Source organism: Homalodisca vitripennis, chromosome 2, assembly GCF_021130785.1.
Source record: "Homalodisca vitripennis isolate AUS2020 chromosome 2, UT_GWSS_2.1, whole genome shotgun sequence".
In the NCBI taxonomy this organism is placed as follows: Eukaryota; Metazoa; Arthropoda; class Insecta; order Hemiptera; family Cicadellidae; genus Homalodisca; species Homalodisca vitripennis.
Window position 1 is genome coordinate 150883091 of NC_060208.1, and position 25922 is coordinate 150909012.

The window sequence follows — 25922 nt, forward strand, 5'->3', positions numbered from 1 at the left end:
ACGAAGCCGAAAACCCAAAATAAACCATAGGATTAGGGGAACCTTGTTGTTATTTTCAAATATTAATCATATCCCAAAATACTTATATACTTAAAAATGGGTAGGAAAGAATTCTTTTAGAAGAAAATATTGTGATAATTTCTTTTTTATAGACATTTTACCAAAATATTTTTGTAAATTGTTTTGTGTATACAGCAATATAACCTGTGAATGACATTGCCAGATCCGTTTATTTGTTGTTGTTTTCCTTTATCGGTTTGTGATAATGAAAATGATAACCTTTCAAAATACAAGTTCTGGAGGGTTTCACTTTGTATACGTGTTCATTTTACAGTATGATTATGATTATGGCAGTCAATTATGAATTTATTTAGATTGTATAATGAAGTAGGTTATAGTGAAAGTTCTGCAAAATTCTTCTCACACATAGTTATTTCACTATTCCAAGGTGACAGCTCAGAATAGTTTTTGTTATTGTTACATTGTCAGTTTTAAGCTGTCATCGAGTTTCAAATGTCTGATAAACCAAACCAATACGTCGCAACTCTTGATATTGGAACGTCAACGGTTCGTTGTATCATCATAAATGACCGTGGAAACCATGTAGGGTCATCAACCAAACCAGTATGTATACATATTATTGAGGTTAAATTAGGACTAGGCTAGATTACATGGTTTTATGCTTGTATTATTTTCAACATTCTTCTCTTTTTTACCAATTCAACCCATTGCAGGCTGCGGTATAGTAAGCGTCCAACACTCGAGTGATCGATAAAATTGAATCATCTGATTCTCATGAGTAAAGAATCATTACTGCAACTGCTTAAGCCAAATTATCTTGTATTTTCAATATGTTGTGTTTCAAATACAGTATAAAAAGTATTAATGTTATAGTGAGGAAAAACAATCTAGGTTATGTGTATTTATAAAATATAACAAACAAAACCGTATAACACTTACTTACTTTTTACTATTTTGAATGGTAACCATGTCTGACACAAATAAAACATGCATTACCACTGCACTTGCTGCTATTACATATTTGCAGTATTAGTCTTAGTAACAGGTAATTAAATGGTAACCTATTACTAGGTTATTATTTCAGTAACAGCCAGGCTGAATGATTTAGTATGATCATAACGATTTTTTGGTTTTGGGGGGTAGGGTACGATAAGTGGACCCGGTTTTTTATATCAAAATTGGCAAACGATATTACTTAATCACAACCATCAATATAATCAATTGGTACTGATTAATTATTTTGAACAATTAACTTCAAAAACCTATATCAACAGCTGTAAACACTTTCAAATAATACACGTACGGTAATATTTCAATTGGTACTTTGGGATTATACCGACCACACCAGTATGAAGAACACAAAAATAGAAATTTATAGAAACAAACATGATAGAACGAAAAAACAACTCTTCAATTACAAAATTACAAACTTACAAGCATTTCCAGGTATTGTGATCGGTATTGTTGTCGCTGTTATCTTATCTTTCTCGAGAATCCTGATTACGGCAGGCCGCGCGGCATCACGTGATTTGCACGGTACATCATTGCCTTTCCATTACAATTCAATTTATATTTCTGATTAGCCCCTCTAGAATTTGATATTTTACTGATAGGTACTATCTCGAGGGATGTTTTTCTTTCGTCGACATCAGCGCGGGGCAGCACCGAAGGTGCTGCCGAAGCCCGCGCTGATGGCCGGAGGCACTCGCATTTTGGGTGGCGGAATGTGATCAAGAATAAAAACAAGTTTTGAGTGTTTTTTTTAATAAAAAGTTTAGTTTGGTAAATGTTTGTTTTTGTTGAATTTTTGTGTTTGGAGAAATGTAGAGGTAAAACACGGAAGTACAACAAAGCGATGCACCAGCTGAACGGGCGGCGAGACTCTGCAATCACGTTATCTACTAGACGCTCGACTTTGACCTCTGTCTGAGGATGGGGAGGTGTTTGCGATAAGACAATTCCTGTTTTATATTGACGAAATATTGTTCTCTACGCTAATCTAGTAATCAGTAGAAACGAAATGTGAAATAACGATTCATGTCTGGGTGTGGTCGGTATAATCCCAAAGTACCTTTCAATTTTACATATAAGTAACATTTATTATTAAAAATGGCAGTCAATTTTAGAAAACTATACGACATTGCTTTGAAAGATGATAAGACATGTTTTAGTGGCTTCAACATTTTGGTACTGGAAAACCCACTATGTGAAATTTGTGGGAAAGAAACAACTGTAACTGTGAGAGGAGCAAATATGGTCGTCTTCAGTTTTCATAATTTTGGTTATAATAATTTGTTTGATCACTGTAAATATTAGATTCATATTTAAATTTAAAACATATGATTACTATTGAGGACTATAGATACTTTTATATCGATTGATAGTCTAGATTTGAGATGCGAATATTAGGTATCGATGATTATATTCTTCTATATCAAAAAACCTGGTCCGCTTATCGTACCCTACCCGTTTTGGGTTATTTGGTAACCAGTTTAATTTCGTGCAAGCAATGAGGCTAGGATTGGAAGTATTACACTATGAAATGTTATTATACAATATAAGTAGGTTTAGATTAGGTTATCATAAATATGTTACTAGTAGTATACCAATCCTAAATTGTACAATATGATCTGATATCAAAGAAGTTTGATGATGTGGGACTAATTTGAGGTCGGGAAAATACCGATCAGAAATGTCCCTGGCCATCATTGTGAGCTTCGGTGGCTCCTTCAGTGCCACCACACACTTCTACTGAAACAATATCTCTCAAGATAGTATCCAAATTCAAGCTCAGATCATGTGTGCGCTTGTTAAGGTTATTTTTAACTTTATATATTTATAATACGTACTTATAGCCTAATAACAAATAGCCTAGTAGATAAGGACTTTGTGGTACCCAATAATTGTGTTGTATAATAAAATTTGAATTAACCTGTTTTTAAATTTATCAGTCCATGTTATATTGTAGTGAATTAAGTTAAATATTTTTATACTATTATGCTACAACGGTAACAGGTACTGGAATTTATTAACTCATCATGTTTTGTAATATGTATTTACAAACAATAGTATTTCCCTATTTCCCGTCTCTGTTAGTCATTACTCAAATACCATGAATATGATTTAACTTTGTTTCAATTAGTAAAAACTGACTCTGTCTATTACACTGTAAACTGTACTTGACAACATTAAAGATTCTGAATTAATTTGGAATAATAATGTCAAACTGAATTATGTGATACTTTTAAGATTGTATTATAGTGAGCTATATTATTATATGTAAAAGAAATATCATACATTTTCAGTTACAGAAAATAACACAACTTTACTTACGTAGTACTTACAATTGTTACTTTGCAGGGCAAACGTGTCTGACTGCATTTAAAAAATGCTGGATTGGATCACCACCAATTATCATTTCTTCTCTTCGTTACATATATTCTGCTAGGCAATCAGCAATGCAGTCACTCCTGAGACCTGTTTTTAATGATTTCTTAGTAAATCTCCAATTGTATTCTCTAAATTGTATTGTGCGTGTTTGCATGAGTTTTTGGATCAACAAAATTTGTACTATGGTTTAAGGTAAAATGGTCATAACCAGTTAGTATTCAGGGCAAAATACACTTTCCACAAATCTGTTACGATCATTATTCCTGGTTTTACATGTTTTAGAAGCAATGGGATAAGTGAGTCGGCATTCCATTTATTTTGTGAGCAAATCTCCAAAAAGAACCTACCACCTCTTCTTTACCTTTTGGAAATGTCTATATTTGTTTTTATCATTCCTATCACTCATGTACACTCTACTAATCTCCCACAGTTATAGTTTCTTTTCCGATTGTAGCATCATCAATTTCTACTACAACTCCTTTATCACCGAAAAATTCTTCACTTTGAAATTTATCATCTAAAAAAAAACAAAAGAAAACTCTCTACAAAATTATAGCCAATCTGTAATTGTATTGAGCATGCACTGACTCCGTTAAAACTAAATTTGTTAACTAAAAAGTCATAATTTGTCTGATTCTAACTGAAATAGTACATTTGTCAATATATTCATTAAACCAAATTTAGAGTGTTTGAAAAGTGTTATGAAGTGCGTTTGTAGCTTTAAAAACACTACATTACTTTGTGCGTGAAAATATATTACATTTATGGCCTTGGGAAATAAATTAAATCCCAATAATTCTTTCCCAAAATTTTCATTTAATTTAAGTTTTAATTTAAAAAAATAAACCAATGTAGCTTAAAAAACGCTACAGCGTTTTTTGTTATCTCCTGTTTTATATAATTTTTCTTGCAACAAAACAATACCTAATTTTCACCTCTAACTCTAATTTTTATCATCTTGCCACAAACAGGACAATTAATTCGGGTTTAAAGGAAGAAGTTCATTAATTAGTAACCATTTGAAACATTGTCCAATATTTAATAAAGCATAATTACACAAAAACCTCATGTTTATCGCCAGAACATTTTGTATGTCACTACTCATACAAAAATTATTTTTCTTTACTGAATTAAATTAATTTTCATCTATATTGTTAATCAGCTGGCAATGATTAATTATGAATATCTATAAGTAATTACTGAAATTGGATCAGCGGGTAACATGTTACCAGGCTACTGGAATGTAATAACTCAACATGTTATTTTGTAATAGGTATTGATAAACAACAGTATTTTCTGCCACTACTCATTTAACATACACATGATTTAACATTGGTTCAATTGCTTTGGAACAATAATGTGGAACTGAATTACGTTTTAGACTTTGAAGATTGTATTGTAGTGAAGCCAAAAATTTTATATGTCAAAATAAAAAAATATACATATTAGATTATAGAAAATAATACAACTTTGTTTATAAGCAATGTATGTAGTACTTACAATTGCTTAACAAGGTAACCATGTCTGATAGCATTTAAATCGTTCTAACAGATAATTTGATATCAATCACTTGAGTGTTGGATGCTTATTATACTTTAGCCCTATTGCATCTCTCATGTAGTGCCCAGACCACTAGTATTGCCTGATTTGGTAATTTTCTTACATCTCCATGAAGATATTAGCATTCTTGATTAGGCACAAGTAATTTATTTAAAACCAAAGTATTCTTCAGATTACAAGTAAGTTTGAGTGAAGACTGTAAGTGATGGGCACTTCACTCCATTGTAGTTTGGGTGCTCTATAAACAAAATAAGAGTACGCCACACCACATTTCGCGTAACAGGCTTCGGTAAGATTCAATGCAAATTCATTTCATTATTATCAGATAGAACAATATACAATCATATGCCAAAGAAAGTTTTACATCCCCTGGCAAACAAAAGATAAATTGTGTCAGCCTGCTGAGTGATTGGACATGCAACATCAAAGAACCTGTTCTTGTCTGTGTAGAAATGAATTTAGATGGAAAATTTGAAGTCTACAGATAAAAATCTTTCTCAAGATATCTTTCCACATTATAAAGTCACATTTTTTGTTCGTTAAATTGGATTTCATATTAGTGTTTAAATAATAATAAAAGTATCACACAAAGTTACCATAAATAGACGTCGTATGTGTTTTGAATAGTTAAGCTAATGTGATATGTTAAACTCTTTTATGAGTGTACTAAGTTTGTTTACAAATTTATTTATTCTGCAATTTTCTCATTGCCAACTTAGTTACCCATTAGATCAATGTAAAAATATTTGCTAAAGCTCAGCCAAATCCTATGGAGTGACATGCACAAGTGTATAATTAGGCCAGTTCGTTTTCGAGATATTGTGCAGACAGAAATCAATTTTTTTTAGCCTCTATGAGTGTTAGACTTTGTTGACTATCAGTCAATAATTCATACCAACTGGGCCGCGTGCACTTTTAAAAAATAACTTGATCCTTAATTGGTCATTAGGGTATGTAATTTTCACTGTAACTCAAGTAAAGTCTCTTCATTCTAATAATGTAGGTTTTTAGGTCCTTAATGAGAAAGACTCCCAAAAATAGTGGCCTCTGAATAATAAAAAGCACTGATTTAAATGCCATATAACTCAGTAATCTGTGTAAATGGGAATACTTTGCTTCCCCAAAGCTTAGTTTACTATGATTATTTTGATGTGGTTGTGATATTATTTGGTACAGCTATATCTCTAAAACTGTTGATTCAGGAATAAATGTTATAAATTTAATGACCTTTTTGAATTTTTTTACTTTATTTACGGTTTTAGAAAATCTTACAACTTCCTTGAAATAATGCAGAGCTTATTGGTAATTGGAAAAAGTTTAAAAATTGAGAAAACATCATGTAAATATGGATCAGAATGCCATTTTAGACACCTGGTCTGCTGTAGAGCTGTATAATGTTTATTGTATATGTCCTTACATATTATTTTGGTACAGCATACACCACTCGACACACAATAACATAGTACTACATTAGTTCTACGCATTGTTGTTCAACCCTCGAGGTGACAGTTCAAACTTCCAGTAGTAGCATGCCTTTTTGGGTAATTAGAATCCTTTTTGAATAAGCTTTTTAATAATATGTTTAATTATTACCAACCAACATGTGTTATATATGATTTTTCACAGATATAAACTACAGTTTAATATTGTAACATTTTTACCACAAATCAAGAAGATACTTTTTTTACAAGTTTTGAGAGGAATAAAATATAATTATTAAAAATAAACTGGACAAAGAATGCTTTAGTAGTGAAATGAAACCTTCAAAACAGCCAAAATTTTCCAAATTTATCAAGACTACATATAATTTTATCAGAATATGTAAAGTGTTCTATTGTTTTATAAACAAAAGTATGTTCATGGTTAAAAAATGTAAGCAGTGTGGGAACAACTTATTTTGTTACCATAGATAAAATTGGCACTTGTAGGCTACTTCTGTAATGAATTTGCCTTTTCATTTCAGCTGTTACTCATAGCATATATCAAGATAAATTACATTTAATGATATGCTAGTTCACAAATTAACAAAAAACTGTAAACTTTTAAAATCATTTTGTGCATGTCCTAAAGTCAAGGCATGAATTAACAATAGAGATCAGTATTAAACGTTGAAATATGATGTGTAAAATAGACAAAACATTAATGACAACAATATTTTTATGTTGAGAAAGTGCAACATTATCCAATTAATGTTATAAAATAAGGTTGTACATTTAAATGGTCATGTATTTAATTATAAAAGATATTTTTAACCATATTGGTGAATGAAATACTAATGTTAATTAGTTGAACAATTGGAGCAAATGTTTTTCAAACAGTATGAAATGATAAAATTACTAATGTATAATAGTAGTGATATGACTCAGAAAAAGCAGTTCAAAACATTAACAAGAGCCCTTCACTGTACTTAAGGATTTATTAAACTCTATTTTTATCTATTAAGCTGAGGAAAAGTGTTCTAGACAAAAATATAGTGCCGACTGATAATCTTAGAAGATGGTGTTTCATTTCTCAGCTCATGTAATTTAATTATATACTGTATATGTAACTAACACAGGGTTAAACTAACATGGAAATTATTCATGCTTTACTACAAGTTTTACGCTGACATCTTACAGACATTCCCCTTAGTTAAAACAGTAGGCTACTCTGACTCAATCAGGTCTCAATGCTAAAGTAAAGTTATACTTGCATTCTAGTTAGAGGTTTAAACTGTTATAACCATGTGAACATTTATATCAAGGTAAAGGGATTTTTCTTTAAAAAAGAAACTTTAAAACTGCACAATTTAAGTTTTGCTTGGCATACTTCAGACTCATCTACCTGTATCTTTTTTTCAAACTTAATTCAAACATAATTTACAAGAATTTTAAGACTGCAAAAAATTGAAAGGAATAAGTTGCTAAAAAACTATGTTGCTGAGAATCACTTAAACAAGCTTTGGTTCAAATAAAGCTGTTGAAATTACCTTGCTTTCACTTATTCAAAACGGTAGTATTTACTATGACGAAATGCGATTTATTCTGAATTGAAGGAATTGAAATCCACAGATACAAAACCTTAGGCAAACACAAAGTTGAAGTTTTATTAGTATATGTTTTCTGTCAATAGCTTTCTGAGTCTTAAAAGCTCCTGATATTTAAAGCTCAGCTCAAAAATTTGTTGGCGTCAAGGGTCTTTTACTAAGTGAAAGACTTCCTATAGCATTAACTCGCAGTCCGATGGTTTGACTTGTGCGAAGCTGGTCTGGCAAAGTTTTAAGTTGAATGTGAGTACTGTATGCAAGGTGTATTATGTATGTACGTATGAGTTTGAAACAAATGTAACTTGGACCATTGTTGCACTTTATATAGTAGCTCTGTCATGATGTTTTATGTAACGTTATTATTTGTTGACAAAGAAAGATACTATTCTGTTCTATACAAAATTTTAATAGATAAGTTTTACTCCAACTGAAAATTTTGTGATTACCCAAGTGTTTTGTTAATTGACGGGATTGTGGCTGAGTAAGGAATATAACTCATGATAATTTACTCTTGTGGTATGCTGGATTTCAAAGGCACTTTATTTGGCCGAATAAAAAAATGTACTTGTAACCTACACTATTTCAACACAATTCTGAAAATATATTTTGTTCAATTTGAATTTTTTTCTCTTTCCTGAAATGTAACTTCTCTTACAGGTTACGTTGCTGTACCCTCAGCCTGGATATGTGGAAATTGAACCTGAACATTTATGGGAAACAGTGCTAGATGTCATCAAATTGGCCATAAAAGGCAGGTAGTAGTAACTGTTGTTATACTGTGTATATTGAATTGTGTATGTTAACTCCTCCTTTATCAGTCATTACAGCATTTCTTGTTTTGACTACATCAGGAACAATTATTTTAATTGTTTACTACATTTAATGCTGAGTAGTGTATTCATTTTACACAATCCTCATAGCTTCAAAAAGTTCTTAAGTAAACCAAAATGATTTGGTCTTATATTTTATAACCTGTATTTTAATGCTTTATATATGTTATATATATATATTTTATTTTTCTTTTCTTTTCTTTTTTAACTAGATATAGACTTCATTTACAGATTCCTAAGTAGATTGCCGATTATTTTACTATTAAAAAATTAAAAAATGTCATATCCCTGTGTAGAATTGGATCATTGTAGCATATATCTTACTTATAGCATTTGGCAAATGATAAAATGATTTTTTTATTTGGAAACATCTTAAAAACATGTGTAATCTTATTTAAACTGTGAATGTTCTTCTGGAAATAATGTTTATATTTCAGATGCAAATATTGAAGCCAGAGATATTACGTGTTTGGGGATCTCCACACAACGATGTACGTTCATAACGTGGAACAAGAAAACAGGAAAACATTACCACAACTTCATAACATGGAAGGACTTGCGAGCAGATTCACTTGTCAGGCAGCACAACTCATCGTACATGATGTGGGTGAGTGTTCTTGTGTACCTAATTATCATTGGGAACCTGAACACTGTAGAATCTGTCCTAAAGGACTAACTAAAAAAGTTATGACCTCTAATTTAAACCTTAAACTAATATAAACAGAAATTGTATTCTCTTATGGACTATTTTGTAGTTCTTAGATCTCTTGACATCCCTGTCTCATTCCTTTCCCTTTCTTGCCTACATCTCATCTTCGTCCAACATCTACCTATCCCTCCCTGACATTGTTATAAAGAAAACATTTCAAAACATTTCTTTAGTGATTTGTTTTCAAACCTATGTCTCTGATCGCAAAAAGTTATTTCTTTATCATTTTTAAAAGTTACTACCATTTTCCTATTGTAAATGAGGAGCAAGGAATAATTTTTAATTTTGGATCTACCAAATTCTGTAGAACCAATGCAATGGGTCTATTAAATTTGGTTAGTTAAACAAGTGCAATAGCTGGCAATAAATAAGATAATGAATTATAATTCTTTGGAGAAACATAACAAAAGACTAACAACATATATTACCAGTTTGATTTCAAAAATTTGTATCCTTACCCCAATTTTGAAAAAGAGAGTTCATTGCATAACCTATTACAACAGTTTTATTACTAATCCTTACCACCTTGAGATCTGCATTTTTACATTTATATTGTCACAAAGGGTTAAATGTAATGTATTCAAACGTGGAGACTGGGAAGGAGTTAAATTTCCATCCTGTGTATATTTTAGTATATACTTGTCCCAAACGTTACAAACCAATCAGAGCAATGAGAGTAGTGTTGGACAACTCATGATTGTTGTAGGGTTTGAGGTTTGGTGCCAAGTGTCTGTACACTGTGACCAGACAGAAGAGGTTCCTAGCCGCTAGTGATCTGAAGGCTATGAATGTGCAGGTAAAGTTTAGTTGTATATCTTTCAAAGTGCTTAATGATGTGGTGGTAATGTGAATGTATTAATACTTAATATTTCTTGTATGTTATAGTCTGAAGCATATATACATCTGCTTTTGTGGTTTTCTTTCCTAAAGCCTCTGACATATTTTAAAAACAAAAGCATAAACAATTTATAATGTTGTCAAATTTAATGTGTATACATGGCAAAAGCCTTAGAAAAGCACATACAGATGGATTCATAAAAAGTACCTGTTCCATTGGCCTCAAAAGTCAGAGATTTAGGTTTGAGTTTCAGTTTCAGTGTAGAAAATACTTTTTTTTATCAATCCATTAAATTTAATAACATTGGTATACTTTAGTCCGTAAAGTATGTTTGGATAACTCTTACTTAAACTTGTATGCCTCCTAAAGTGAGGTGTGTTTCCATGCAAACGTCACTCAGTCCAATAGTTAATCATTTCCCAGGCAAATTCACGACATGCTATATGGTGCTACTGGACTGAATTACTCCAGCCATGATAAAATACTTGTTTTCATTTTTATTTCTCTATGAACTTGGGTGATATTACAAAAATTGTCAGGCTTATGAGTTTCACATGAATAAAATATTAATTTGTTCTTTGGTATTTATGTAGCAGTTTTGAAGCTTTGTAAATATAAAGATTATGACAGTTAAATCACATAAAAGTAGACAGTTCTTTATGTATGTTTTCCAGTAAAATACCAGCTATATATAGTTGCACATAGTTCCTATAATTCTATAAGTTAACATGTTGACTTTGGTAGACAATGTTGTCCCCGTGCTGTTATCAGACTCCAAAACAACCCTCTATAGAACTGCAATAAAGTCATTGAGTGCACAACCTGGAAGGAATTGGATTAAAACAATTGTTAATGAAGCTGTGTGAAAAATGTTTCAAATATACTTCTGGTAGTAGAATAAAGCAGAGAGCATGTATAAAGTATACTAAGAGGCATTTTAAGCCACGGGCTTCTCTGACCAGTGAGATCTTCCTCTTGATCTGTTCTGAGATACTTTGGCAATAAAGGGATAAATCAATGGTAGAGAAAATAATCTATTTATACAACTTTTTATCTTGTGTTTGATAATAAAATTAAGTGTTAGTGTATACTTGTTATTCAAACTTGACATCACTCAAAACTCTCTTTGAGCTATAAATGTTGGGAAATTGGACGTGTTTCCCATTGGAATCTGTTCTAGTCATGTCAGCTACTTGTAAAACTAAATTAAACATTTGGTAACTGTAGCTTACCAAATTTCAACTCCATGTGAACGCATTCAACATATCAATCATGCCCATTTAGGTAAGAGTTTTTTATTGATGAACACAAGATTTGTTTACAAAATTTTATTTGTTGTGCAAAATTACGTTCTCATTGTTTACCACAATTTTCTCTTGAATAAATAGCCAGGCTGATCACTAAATTATGTAGGCTGCTTTTATGCTGCAATTTGAAACCAATTTATTTGTATGCATCAGCACTTGAGGCACACTTGCTAGTCACCTGTTGTAAATTTGGATAATTCTGTCTTGTCATTCCTTATAATCAGAAACTTACTGTAGCAGATTTATCTTGTGTGATATTTGCAGTGACGTCTAAAGATTTTTGTGGATATAAACACAACTTTGGATGTATACAATTAATTAAGAAAATAATCAGTCAGTTAACGGGTCTTGAAACTGCCAAACTGTCATTTATTTTGTATTTTGTGTTCATAAGAATTGGTAGAGAAATGTATGGGTCATTAAACATTATCTGCTAGTTTTATTATATGATATTTTGAACTATTTGAATAAAGTTATAAGTTTCACTATTTTAATTGGTAATCTTATTACTTTTTTGTGTTCTTAGTATTAGATGTGTACACAGTATTACATGCCAAATTTGTTCCTGCACAGACTACTACAACCAAAGATTACACCCTAATCTATGTTCAGTAACTGTATCTGATTTACTTAGTTAGGATCTGTTCTGTCTAGTTTTACATGGTTTGGTGTATGTTTTGATACTGAATACATTGTAACTTTTCTTCCAATGATAAGAAATATTTATTATTATCTATACAGTATAAATAAAAATGTAATTTCTGTATGTTTTTGGCAATAAAACCTGAAAAGTAATCTATGAATGAACTTTAAATTTTTACACATTGTTGCATATCTGTCAAAAAGGTTTTATACTTTGTTATTTGAGGCTGGAAAATTTCATTTCTGTCTGTCTGTCTGTCCACACAATACCTCGAGAACAAACTGTCAAAACCTCTTTACTTTTAATTGCTCTTTACTCAGTCTAAATTACCGCATGAATCTATCTTTGTCTCCCTCTAAATCTGCTAAATCAGTTTACTAACTGAATACAGTAGGACTGTATTTTCACCAACACTCCTGAAACTGTCAGCAGCAATATTCATGGTAGGCCTACATTTCTCACAAAATAACTATTACACCAAGGTACCCTAAATACCATTATTTAAGTGTCTGGTAGAGGTCGCAAACCAACTGAAAGACTAGATGCTAACAAATTCATGCATCCTTCCTCTGGATGAACATTTACATTGTGAAGTAGTGTCCTGTGGACGTCCAAGGCATAAAATCCGTCAGTGGATGGATAGACGTTCGGTGTGAGGCAGCCTTAAAAAGCTCAAATCTCATATAACCTGTCAGTTATATTAGAAAGGCATATTTGGCTTACTTTCAGTCTATTCTCAGGTACGTACTGATACTCAGGGGCAATGAAAATTAAATGAAATGAGAAATGTCTTTATTAGAGGTGAAGTTAGGGCTATAAAGTCCTCTCTATCACTTAATGTTAGGTTTTCATATTTATTTATAATAATTAATCAAATTTACACATTAATATAGTTCTTTACTAATAACCAAAATTGTATTTTATTTAGACTTGCTCTTTGTCCACCATTGTTTGATACCATTTTAATTATAAGCAATCTATTTTCATGTATCTTTGCACACACACACACACACACACACACACACACACACACACACACACACACACACACCTGCATCCCAAATTATAGTGGTCCGACTGTCACGTGGTATGAGGTGACTTCTGTCGACCAATCAGGCGTCCAGGACGCGGACGAGAAAAGCCCTCCGAGGCATCTTCTTTAGTTCTTGCACAGACTCTGTATCGCTCGGTCGTACGTCAACACCAGCTTTAACTTAGTTTGGGCCGTGCCCCCTTTACTTGTTCTTTGTGAACCTTTGAGCCGTTCTATGGCAATTAGAAGTCTTGCCACTTCATAGTGTAATAATTGTCGTCAACCCCTTGCCGGACTTTATCTTGTTAACGAGCCAAAAGTAACTTTGTCCCTGTGGAACATCAGCGTTCGTGAGTGAACCGAGGACAGTGTCTAGTGAATGTGGAATCTTCATCCATCAACAAGAACTCCAACAGTGTAACGTTCCTTGGAAGCAACCCAGGTCGAACTGCAATCAACCCAACTTCATTTGTGTCAAGGTATCAGACAGTGGACGGTGCAAGGTAACAGTGCTTCATCATTCTTATGGTCCTTCGTAATTAGAGACAATTTTCTCCTCAACCAAGATTTTAAAAGCCTCAATTAATTTCGGACATTATTTTGGACATTTTTTAATAGAAACGAAAACTATTTTAACATACTGTATTCTTGATTTAATTGTGTGCTTTTTTTCTAATACTATGTTCTTTGATCTTATTCCGTATTTTTATTTTTCCCCATTTGAACTAACAGTTTTCTTAGAAAATCAACATATAGGCTCCATCTGCTCAGTTATCGAAGTGTGAGTTTAATATTAGACATTTTATTGGTCCTTCGAACACTTAATCTCATAAAAAATGTAACAAATGTAGTGGAATAAAGGATATTTTAATTCTTAAAACAAAGTAGTTAAAACAATAACTCAAATAGACCATTTAGAACACTGTAAAACTTTATTCATCCAATTAAAAGTTCAGACTGTTATTCATTTGTACCTCTTTGATTTGGCAATGTATACACTGAACAATTTTCATCTAGTAAATTTCCGTTTCCGTACACATAATTACAACACCAACAATAAAGACAGTGCTGCTGTGATTCGTATAAACTGAATTGTATAATAGTCATAAAGTTTTGTCTCTGAAAGTTTACAATAAATTTAAACCTACAATTACTTCTTATTCAGAGCAGAAATGTAGTAAATCATTTTATATCTGGCAGTCACAAAATCCTTTTTATAATATTGAGGATTTTCCAATTGTAAAATTGTTAGCTTTTAATCAAGTCACTCCATCAATGTTTCTAGCTGGTTATTAAATTACTGTTTTTATTAACATAATATACAGTAACATAATATTTGTTATCTATATTATTAATTATTTATATTTTATTGCTGTTAGATATATTTGTTCGCATTGTTAATAGTTGTTTGGCCATCTTAAGAGTGTAATAGTCTAAAATTAATGTAATATTTGGGAATAGTTAGGGTATATTTAAGACTATTTTCACTAATTGAAGATATTTGTACACCATTTTGTTTGTTGTATTGTTTAGTGCTTTATAAGTTATGTAAGTCTTTAAGTTGTCTTTTGTGTTCACATTGTGAATATTTCTTATTCCTCCAATAATTTTAAGACCATATTTGTTACTTGTATTTCTTAATTATGGTCTGTGTATGATCTAGTTAATTGTATTGTTCTTGACAAAACAGTAAAATGTTGCTTTTAATGACATTTTCAATACCTATGTGTGTGTACAACATACAAAGAATTTTTATTATTTATTTAAAAAAAGACTGAACAGGATTCAGTCGTCTAAAATGCGTACAATCTATTAGCTTGAATAAACATTCAAATACATAATTACAGACTTACTAAAAACATGTCTTCTAATTGAAATTTTTTCCAATTGAAATTTGTTCTGCAGATAGTATGCCGACTGGAGTGGGTGTTGCAGCATGTTCCAGAGGTGCGATGGGCGGCACAGAACGGCATGGCGGTTTATGGCATGCTGGACAGCTGGCTTCTGTACCGACTCACCGGTGGCAAGTTGCATGTGACAGATGCGTCATGTGCTAGTGCGTCGGGACTGTTTGACCCGTTCACACTGCAATATGTTGACCTACTGCTGCGCATGTACCACATCCCGGCCAGCATGTTGCCTCACGTTTGTGATTCGGGAGGTGATCACTTTGGACTGACAGCTCCACACCTGTTCGGCCACCCTGTGCCCATCAGATGTTCGGTGAGACATCTTCCTCTCTTACTTTCTAATGCATACTTTTTCCGTTGTAGAATCTTTATATTACAACTCACTCCAATGCGTGCAATTAAGTAGGAAATTTGTGAAATCAATCTTGAGATAGATTCATACCATTGCATTTGTTGTAACCCCAAGGTATCCCAAACATTACTTAATCATATCTGATTCATTTATGTAATTAAGTCGTTTGAAAATTGGTATTATAGAGTTACATTTTTTTAAATAACTCAGTTGACAACTTCCTTTGGTTCAGTAATATATAAATTAAATTAGTGACTAAACTAAAAAACTTTAATCTTCTTGTTCAGACATTCTTCTTACTTCAAAATTAAAATTTCAACCAGCTTTTTAATATGTAAACTGTGCAATGCAGAGTGCTCACTCCAGAAATAACGAAACATATCAAACCAAGATTGGCCTATGTAACAGACAAGAAATATATCCTAGTCGTTATTTAAGGTATAGTTCCTTACTTCGTTTTCCAACATTGGAACTAAATAATCTTGATAACTTATTAATGATGTCATAAGAGTTGGGTCAGTATAGGTTTTTCATTACTAAATTGTAAAACAATAGTCACAGATGTATATTAATGGAGTTTTTTCCATCTCAGCAGTAGCAACCTTCTATATCGCCTCTCCCACACCCAACCGCTTTATTGCACAAAGCTTTACTTTCAATGTTACCAGTCTTTTTACGTTTTTTAACCATTTATTAAACAATAAACTACATCAAATGAATACTGAATAATCACTGTAGACAAAAAAATATATATCATGCCAATAAGTACACTCAAACGGCTACAATAACTACTTATAGGATGGTAATACAGTACCAGGACTATCATTAACTTTCAATAGGAAACAGCTGTAAAAGATCAATAACTGGTGAATAACATGTTTTATGTAGTCCTAGTCGAAAATAGTTCCAAAATTCTGGCAGATCTTACCATATAACGAAATGTTTGTGTGACTGATAAAACTTTAAGATCTGTCACTGTTGATGTTTTTTGATGATGGATAGGAGCCGATAAACCATCTGGAAGGGTTAGAGTACTCTATTAATGTACTGTGACAAACAATAAACCAAACATAATCGTCTTATATGATAAAAAAAAACTTTGAATAACTTAGGTTGTACAGATTTACTTTGACAGATGCATGGTGACATACATGCATGTGGCTAAAGATACACACTGGAAGGAGGAGGCAGTTTAGCATTGGAGTGGGAGGGGGGACGGTATGGAGACATTCAGATCACTCATATAGCTGTGATGTTATTGATTATAATCCAGGGACAGTGGTGATTAAACAATGGCAACAGAGTGCCCAGAAAAAGACTGAACACTATATCAACATCATCCAGCTCAAAGTTTAGTCCACTCAAAATTACTTAAAAGATTTTCTTGGAATTGATAATTTTTCATTAGACACTAACCTTTTACCTAATGTTTGCTCAATATATTTTTTCTCAAATCTTTTTCCAAACTAAATGTAACCAAACAAAAACCAAAACAGAATATGGGAGCACCAAAAATATCACAGTTGAGAGGTATCATTTGTTTGTTGCTCCTAGCTTGTGCATACATATTATCTTTAAAGTGGTCGTGCTCGCTTATGTGTTGACTGATATTGTTGGAAAAAGTACTGTTGGAATTGCTATAAAAATTTCAAAATATTTGGTGTCATAATTTTTTTATAACTGATGTAATATTTTTTACAGCTGATGCCTATTAATAGTCAAAATGTTAGTTGCTCCAAGGCTGTTGTAAAATATTTCTTCCAGATGTTGTTTGAAATTTATGCTTTTTTGGCCAAGTTAGTCCTGTCGAATTTAGATCTTTAAAACCAATTGGTGTGCTTGTCCTAGTGTTTTCAGATAGATTGGGTTTGAATTTTGATGCACTTGCTGAATAGGTTTGACAGAATATGTGTTTTCGAAAGTGTCATTGTGATTTAGACCATGAGTGATGACAGTTTTCTTTAAGACTGGGTGCTTAAAACTGAATCTGTGATCTTTCATTCTTGTCCTCAAGGTATTTGTAGTTGAGCAAATATAAACTGCAGGACATTTTCTACATTGAATTTGTCAAATCAGATTTACGAAAAAAGTTGCCAATGATACAATATGCCTTACTTGTTTTGCTACTAGTGAATTTTGACAAATTTGGTAACATTTTACAAACCAAACGTCTGGGTTGTTATGTGAATGTGATTTTTTAAATTGGTTTTTCATTCATTTTTGTCATTGGTAATTTAGGTTTGACCAATAAATAAATATATATCCCTATTATTTGTTTATATTAATTACTTTTAAATCTTGCACGCTTAAATATGAAATATATAATTATTATAAATAAGTAATTAATTCCATATTTCAGTTTGTAAGATTTAAAAGTAATTAATATTAACAAATAATTGGGATCAGTATTGGTATTTTATTTTTACTACATAACACACTTAAACTAATTCTATCTATAAGACATGAAAATGATAGTTAGGTGTAACACTGCAAGAGCAATTAAATTATGTTTTTATTAATGAATGGCTTAAGTGACATATTGCACAGATAGCAGACCAATCTGCCTCTCTATTCGGCTCCTGCTGTTTCTCAGAAGGTGACACCAAGGTGACTCTCGGCACTGGGACCTTCCTTAATGTCAACACAGGCAGACAACCTCATGCTTCCATATCAGGTAGATTTATGTACAACCATCATTATATGGTTGTACAGCATGGTGATCAGTTAAATACCATTGGTTAGATACCCATACAGGAAAATGTCTTGTTGTATTGAATTTTTGTTTTCTGCAAAAACTAAATGAAAACAAAACAAATTTAATTAAAATTAGAAAACAAAGTTTTTAAATTTTTAAGATTTTTTTATTCTTGGAGTGGCTTTAGATTGTTTTCTAGAAATACTTACAAAAAGCTTTATCTAACTCTGTTAATAATAAAGTATATTTTGGTTTATTTGAAGGTATTATAGTGTATCATTTAGATGGACATCTTTGGAAAATTGTATTAGAAATTTGGTTATTATAAAGTGCAATTACAATTTTCAATAAAAAACTGAACACAGAACACTGGGAAATGTTGTATCAAAATTCTAGTATAAATTTAGTTTATTAATGGTATTACGTTGAAATATTTGGGGAATTACGTTTAACCCTAGAAGTGGCGATGCTAAACTTCCACAGTGGCAAGCTCTTTTTGGCCACTTTGAAGAGTATTTTTTTTTAATTCACCAAAAATATATTTTTTACTCTAACCTAGTCATGTTGCATACTGAATTCTTCGGAAAGAGTTGAATTTTCATATTATGACAAAATAAAATGATTTCTTGAAACCTGAATTGGACTTATCATGTGAAAAACCAACAAATTTTTTATTGACCAAACTAAAATTGTAACTTTGACACTTTGTAAAAAATAACAAACACATAGTTACAGAAAATCCATTATATACAAAAGGTAGAAACAATAATTACCTACAAATAACAAAGAAAAAAGTTTAAAAATTATAAAAAAATAAATTTAAAAAAATTTAAAAAAATAATTTTTTTTTGCAAAATAGCAAAAAAGTTATTTTGTTGAAACTGGTAAAAAAAACAACCTAAATGCTGTAGAATTTGTGCATACTATATTTTACTTTGAAGAGAAAGAGTTTTTTTTACAGATCTACCAGATCAGTTTATTACAGTAAATTATTATTTTTAGTTTTTTGTTTGTGATCAAACTTGAAAATGAAATTTGGTACCAGGAAACAGTGAATAAACAAACTAACGCAAGATCGTAAAAACAATGCCAAATTTATTAAAAACCAAAAAGATAGACAATGTTATAATAATAAAGAAAATATATAGCTATATGTACAAGCCAAGAGAAACGAAACAGTCACGTAGGCCTACTCAGCTAGTTTTGCCACAGACCGCGGGAGAAAACTTAGGATTATTTCAGTTAGTACCATTGATTATTTCATCGTGATTTTGATGATACTATATGAAATGTATTTGAAATTTAGTGGTGAACGCAACTGTGCAAACTAGGCGTAAAAATAATTATCGGTTGCCTAGCAATAAACGGCAATGTGAAGCGACTTCTAAGACGTCGCTTGCCACGTCACGGCGGCGTAAATAGAACGTCTCAGACGTCGCTTGCCACTTAGAGGGTTAATATGAAAATGCTGATTTTCTGAGTCTGATTATGTGTTGTTAGGTTTGTACCCTCTGGTGGGCTGGAGGGTGGCTGACGAACTGGTCTATATGGCAGAAGGTAGCTCATCGGACACAGCCACTCTCATAAACTGGCTGCAAGATATGGGTAAGTGATAGTACTTAAATTTCACTAAACACTTTTTCCAATAAATTTACGAGTTTACAGTTTATTAAGGTGAATAATAACATGGACAAATTTACTATTGCGTGTTATATCAATGTAGTAAAGATATTGGTATGTTGTAGGTTTAGCCAGTAGTCCAGATGAGACGTCCAAGATTGCGGCCTCGGTATCTCACACTGATGGAGTCATGTTTATACCGTCTTTTTCTGGGATTCAGGTAGACAAATAACTGCTAATAACTAAATAACTTTAACTATATTATATGAGTTTGTTGCGTTGAATTTATTTATGTGAATAAGAAATAGCTTATTTACAGTTTACTTCCTTAGGAACCCACAATTCGTTTTTCATACTTTCCTAATTTTGTCTCTTGTATAAAATTGTTATTATAAAAAGGTTTTACACAAGTTTTTCTTAACTTTCCTAGAAATAATGAGGGAAAAATATGTTGAAACAGGCTCCAGTAAACGACAGTCGGGCAGCAGCCGGTTTCATCGGTTTAAAACCTACAACCCGGCCTGCACATCTGGTAAGAGCTGTACTGGAGAGTATCGCATTCCGAATAGCACAAGTCTACCAACTGCTGAAACAGGAAATCAATTATCCCTGCTCTCTTGTCAGGTAATATAATGTTACTGTTACATTAGGATGACTGGAAAGATTGAGTCTAACAGTAAAATATTTTAAAATATCCCAAATTGATCTGGAAATGTTAAACACTTATTTTGTATATTGATTTGATTATTGATTTTTTGATTATTGTATTATTGAGAGCAGCACTCAAATCTCTTTGTGTTGCCTGTGTCAGAAATTGTAAAGGTGGGAAAGTGTATTAAAAGATCTCAAAACAGGATGTTGACACCTCAACAGAGATGGTCTATTTTTTCATCACCATGAGAGTATAGATGAGTCAAATACTATTTAACAGAAAATGTTTTAGCAGAACTGCGGGAGGAATGCTTGATAACATGACCCAAGATTGGAAAATTTGTTCTGTAAAAGTGATGAAAGTACGAGGTCCATTTGTTGGCCAACCATACCTTTCTGTTTTTAGTAGGATTACTGGTGCCTCGAAGCCATTGTTCGCCCTTCCTCTTGGTTACAGTGATATGTGAGGAGGTTCTAAAACTACTAATATCCCTCTGTTTGCACCTACCTCCATAAAGTAGAATACAGTTCTTGCATCTCTTATTTTATTGAAACAATCATGTCTATAATAGATACCCACATTTTATTCGGCACTAAGTTACATCATTTCTTAGCTCCGTAACTGCTCTCACGTTCACCTTAAAGGTGTTCATTTGCAAAATGTCCTCTTTCTTCATTCAAGGAATAAAGTTATCTTGGTGTTGACTGCAAGGTAGAATTGGGATTAAAGAAGGTGGGTGAAAACATTTTTTTGTATACTGACATGGTATAATAAAGGCTTCTTTAAAACCTCAGCAACACTTGAAGGTGTCGTACTCCTTTATTCACTTTTTTAAAATGTTCAATTGTTCAAGTGTTGTCTTTTTCAATTTTGTGCTTGGTAAAGTATTCCCGAAAAAATTGATATGATTGGATCGGTCTGTTCATGCCCAAAAATATGCCTTGTGACATTGTCCATGTTATAATGTGGGTGGAATCATCTGTGGCTCTCACTGTTCCTGGTTTTTATTCATATGCAGATTGTAAAAGTCATCTCTATCGTTATTCAACTTTACTGTTCCGAATGGGTTCAGGAGTAAATTATTTGTGCTTGGAGTGCATTTCTTTACTTATATATGATTGTGAAGGACAGCTATCTGCTATGTATTCTAGCTTTGGGCAGAAGAATGAATGCGTGCTTGACACATCACTGTAGCGACTGGCTGGGAAAATGAGGTATCCTAGAGATGATTCACTCTTCCCAACTGACGCTGCTATTAGTCATTTTCCTTACTCCTGCCACTATTTCTAAGGTATAACTTACAGAAATCATTTGTTCGTAATTCATTTACCCCTACACACCCGTTCTAAGAGGTCGGTTTTAGGTGTAATTGGATAAATCGAAAAACTGGTTATCTGAATTGGCTGTTCTCCCTTTACTTCAGTTTACCGGGGTTTTACTGTACTCCCAGATACCCCAAACTCGTCCTCATAGTTGGCTTTTCAGCTTATTGACTTTCCTTCTAGACCTGTCATTGAAAAATCAATAAATGGCCAATTAAGTGAACTAGATAGGGAGTAGGCAACAGAAATTAAATAGTGCATTGAAGGGTTAACACATTTGTATCTATATATGAATTTGTAAATAATGTTTGTACCTGAATGATTGGTTGCAGAGTGGATGGAGGGGTGTCGTCCAATGATTTGATCCTGCAGATGACAGCAGACCTGACAGGGTCCCAGATAGAGAGGGCTGATAGTGTTGAGATGTCTGCTGTAGGAGCTGCCTACCTAGCCGGCATCAGTGCAGGTCAGTAAGTTATTCTTTGTGTTTGTCCCTGACTGTACAGTATTGTTTGTTTTAAATGTCTTATTAATAATAAGCAAGTTTTTATTTGATAAAAATTTCAATTTCTCAGTTAATAGTTGTACAGTCTTAAAAACCTTTATATCATCATTTGTAGGATTAAATTCTTCAACATTTTTGTCTTTTATAGGTTTTACTAAAATTTAAGGTATTTGACATTTTTAGCTTTAAAAACTAAAAATAGCCTCCATTTTAAAAAGCAGTGTTGTTTAGAAATGAGACCTAATGTAATATGTTAACTATCAAGACCAATATTCATGGTTTTATTATAAGTAACTCCTGAGATATTAAGTGTTTTGGTTGTAAAAATCACATACAGACAGATAATTGGAAAACTGAGCGAGATAGACCATATGTTCACATGACTTTTTTACCTTTGGAATAATTGGAGTGTGGCTGCCTACATATGGGATACTCTATATAAAATGTCATCAGAATCCTCAACTAACTTTCTTACCTTTGGAATAATTGGAGTGTGGCTGCCTACATATGGGATACTCTATATAAAATGTCATCAGAATCCTCAACTAACTTTTTTATGCGTATTCTAAAATTTTAATTTGTCATTTTAGAGGTTTAAACAACAATTTATTTACGCAAAGTGTTACTGATATCTTGTAGGCTATTTTCAATAAAAGTCCTGTTACATTCATATCACGTGAGCTCTGCTGTTGGACGTCTAGTGTGGCATAGAGCCTTGACCAACAGGACAATGTGGTGAATAAAAGCACTATTTAAAAATTAATTAAAGTATTATGTTTTAGGTGTCTGGAAAGACAAAGAAGAAGTAATGAAGTTGAGGAAAGTTGATGTGAGTTTCATGCCAAAAGATAAGAATGAAAAAGCAGAAGAGAAACTGAACGAATGGACAAGAGCACTGGATAGGTTTCTACATTGGTATAGCTAATATAGAGCTTTGATCTATATATCTCATATAAAGCATTTCAGTAAAATATTTTAATTGCAAGTATTGCAATGTGAAAATTTTACTTCCAATAGCATTTTGGTTAGATTAAATCTACTTAATTGATAATTGTATTGTATTCTGAAAACAGTTTTACTAAAATTCAACATGCATTTTACAGCATAAACCTGACTGCCACTGTTACATTACGTTTTATAATAGGAATTTTCATGTTAATTAGTATGTAATTGTGCCTTGATATAATAGCTTACTACCTTGCTCAGTTTATCTTACAAGGTTACTCTTTAAATAAGAACCAATTTTTAATTCAACTCCATGTTATATTATTAGTTAAAGTTTTAAAATCAAGAGTAGTTAGGAGAGTCTTTTAACTAATACATTCTGTAAATTTATCTTCTAACTAATACATTCTGTAAGTTTATCTTCTAACTAATACATTCTGTAAGTTTAATTATCTACATTAGTTCTTTAATTGTTTCCATTGCATTTTACTACTACCTAGTTGAACAAACTTTCTCTGATTTTCATTAAAAATTCAAAAAATGTTATTAATGAAAAATTAAAAAGATATTATTTTTTAAAGTAATAGGAATTTGACTGTTGGAAACATTATTTATGACATATTTGAAATATGTACACTTTCACTAATAAAACTTATAAATAGTCAATGTCTGCACCAATCTCTTGGTCACCAGCAGTAATCTATGCGTCCTGGTTATGGATATCTTTACGCTTTATACTTTGTGATTTTGTCTGTCAAGATCTCTCTTTCATTTACATTTACTTGAGTTGCTAATGTACTTTAGAGTGAAGTGTGTGTATGCTTGAAAATGTTTGTTCATAACAATAGCACACTGTATAATCAATTTTTCTTTATTGTGAACTCCTAGTACTCAAAATCAAAATTGTTAGAGAGTACTAAATATATGTAAACGCACACATACACATTAAAGTATAATATTTTTTCTGAATATTCATCCAAATAATGGATTGTATTTCAGGAACTTTATAGAGATGTGTATAATATCAAACCTAATTAAGATTAGTTCATATAATGTAACATTTTAATTTCTTCAATATTGGACATTTCATGGCAAGTTTTTTGTATCTTTGTTTTATATTTATATTAGTTAATAAAATTACTTTAAATGTCATAGTAAAACTTAGTTAAAATGGCAGATTGAAATGCATTGACCATATGTGTCTACAGTGTTTAATATGTTTCAGAACATTCCCTCCTTTGTAGTTTTGTAGGTCACAGTATTTATGCTGGTTATCTTGCCCTTAGTACTTTAGTAGGTATTGTTGTTATATTTTGTTACTTATCGTTTTAAGATAAAATTAATCTTTTCTTTCCAGTTTAATAAATATTATTTTAATATAAACATATATTTGAGTATTAGTATTAATTGTTTCAAATAAACATCTACAACGTTTATATAATTGGTTTATTACCATTAGTTCTTAAAAAAATACATTATTGTATTAAGCATTTATGAATTAGTGTTTATTGAAATAAGGCCATTATTTCTTTTATTTTTTATATTTGATTCATTGTTAAACTATACATATCAAATATTTTACAAAAAATAAATAATTACCGTTAGTTAAAAATCAAAATGTATGATTTTGCACTGATATGAAAATGTATAATTTTGCGGTGATATGAGACTTAAGAACTGTTATTAGATATTATTGTTGTTATTTTTATGCGTTTTATTATATTTATATATAAATAAACTTTTACACTGTTTTTTCTGTTCTTACCTTACTATTACAAATGTATTGGAGATATTTAAGGATACACCTTAATTGTCCTTTACACTCTGTTCAACATTTATAATTTTCAGCTTTATATAGACTATATATGTAGAACCATTATTGGTTATAATAATAGGAGGTGTGTTCAAAAAGTATCGCGAATTTTGTGTATTTTTAAAAATTATTTATTTATTTATTCGTGAATATCTATTTTGTCCCCTTCAAAGTAATCCCCCTGGGATATTATATACTTGTGCCAACGTTTTTTCCAATCTTCGAAATACTTCAAAAAATCAATTTTTGTATCTTGTTCAGCTCCTCCTTCGATGCTGTGTCTATCTCGTCAATCGTGGCGTAGCGTTGTCTTTAATGGGCCTCTTCAGTTTTGGCAACAAGAAAAAGTCACAGGGGGCCAGATCTGGGGAATACGGTGGCTGCAGTATCATTATTGTTTTGGTTTTGGCCAAGAAGTCGCGTACAAGCAGCGATGTGTGAGCAGGGGCGTTATCGTGGTGCAAAAGCCAATTTCTGTTTTTCCACAAATTCAGGTGTTTTTGGCAGATTGCTTCGTGCAAATTGCGCATAACTTGCAGGTAATATTCCTTATTCACCGTTCTACCTTGTGGCAAGAACTCATGATGCACCCCTGCAATCGAAGTAAACTGTAAGCAAAACTTTCACATTCGACCGAACTTGGCGTGCTTTTTTTCTGTCTTGGTTCGTGTGGCAGCTTTCATTGAGATGATTGAGCTTTGGTTTCCACATCATAACCATAAACTCACGATTCGTCACCAGTTATGACCCTC

General features: G+C 31.9%; 1 protein-coding gene across 2 annotated transcripts; it reads left to right on the forward strand.

Moving 5' to 3' along the window:
• The first annotated feature begins 209 nt into the window (after positions 1-209).
• Positions 210-25108, forward strand: LOC124354900 (putative glycerol kinase 5). 2 transcript variants are annotated; one of them, XM_046805697.1, is made up of 11 exons: positions 210-624; positions 8654-8747; positions 9264-9433; positions 10242-10331; positions 15262-15579; positions 18166-18292; positions 19814-19918; positions 20059-20153; positions 20394-20557; positions 22240-22373; positions 23195-25108. In XM_046805697.1, exons 1-11 carry the CDS (start codon positions 514-516, stop codon positions 23335-23337), a joined length of 1551 nt encoding a protein of 516 aa, XP_046661653.1. In that variant the 5' UTR covers positions 210-513; the 3' UTR covers positions 23338-25108. The 2 variants fall into 2 exon arrangements, with proteins under 2 accessions (XP_046661653.1, XP_046661654.1); XM_046805698.1 differs by lacking the exon at positions 210-624 and having other exon boundaries at positions 8654-8751.
• The last annotated feature ends 814 nt before the right edge of the window (positions 25109-25922 follow it).

Coding starts and splice junctions, on each gene's coding strand:
- LOC124354900 (XM_046805697.1), top strand. CDS start 514: ATGTCTGATAAACCAAACCAATACGTCGCAACTCTTGATATTGGAACG. Junction 9,434..10,241: donor ACTCATCGTACATGATGTGG/GTGAGTGTTCTT, acceptor TGATTGTTGTAG/GGTTTGAGGTTTGGTGCCAA. Junction 19,919..20,058: donor AAACTGGCTGCAAGATATGG/GTAAGTGATAGT, acceptor GGTATGTTGTAG/GTTTAGCCAGTAGTCCAGAT.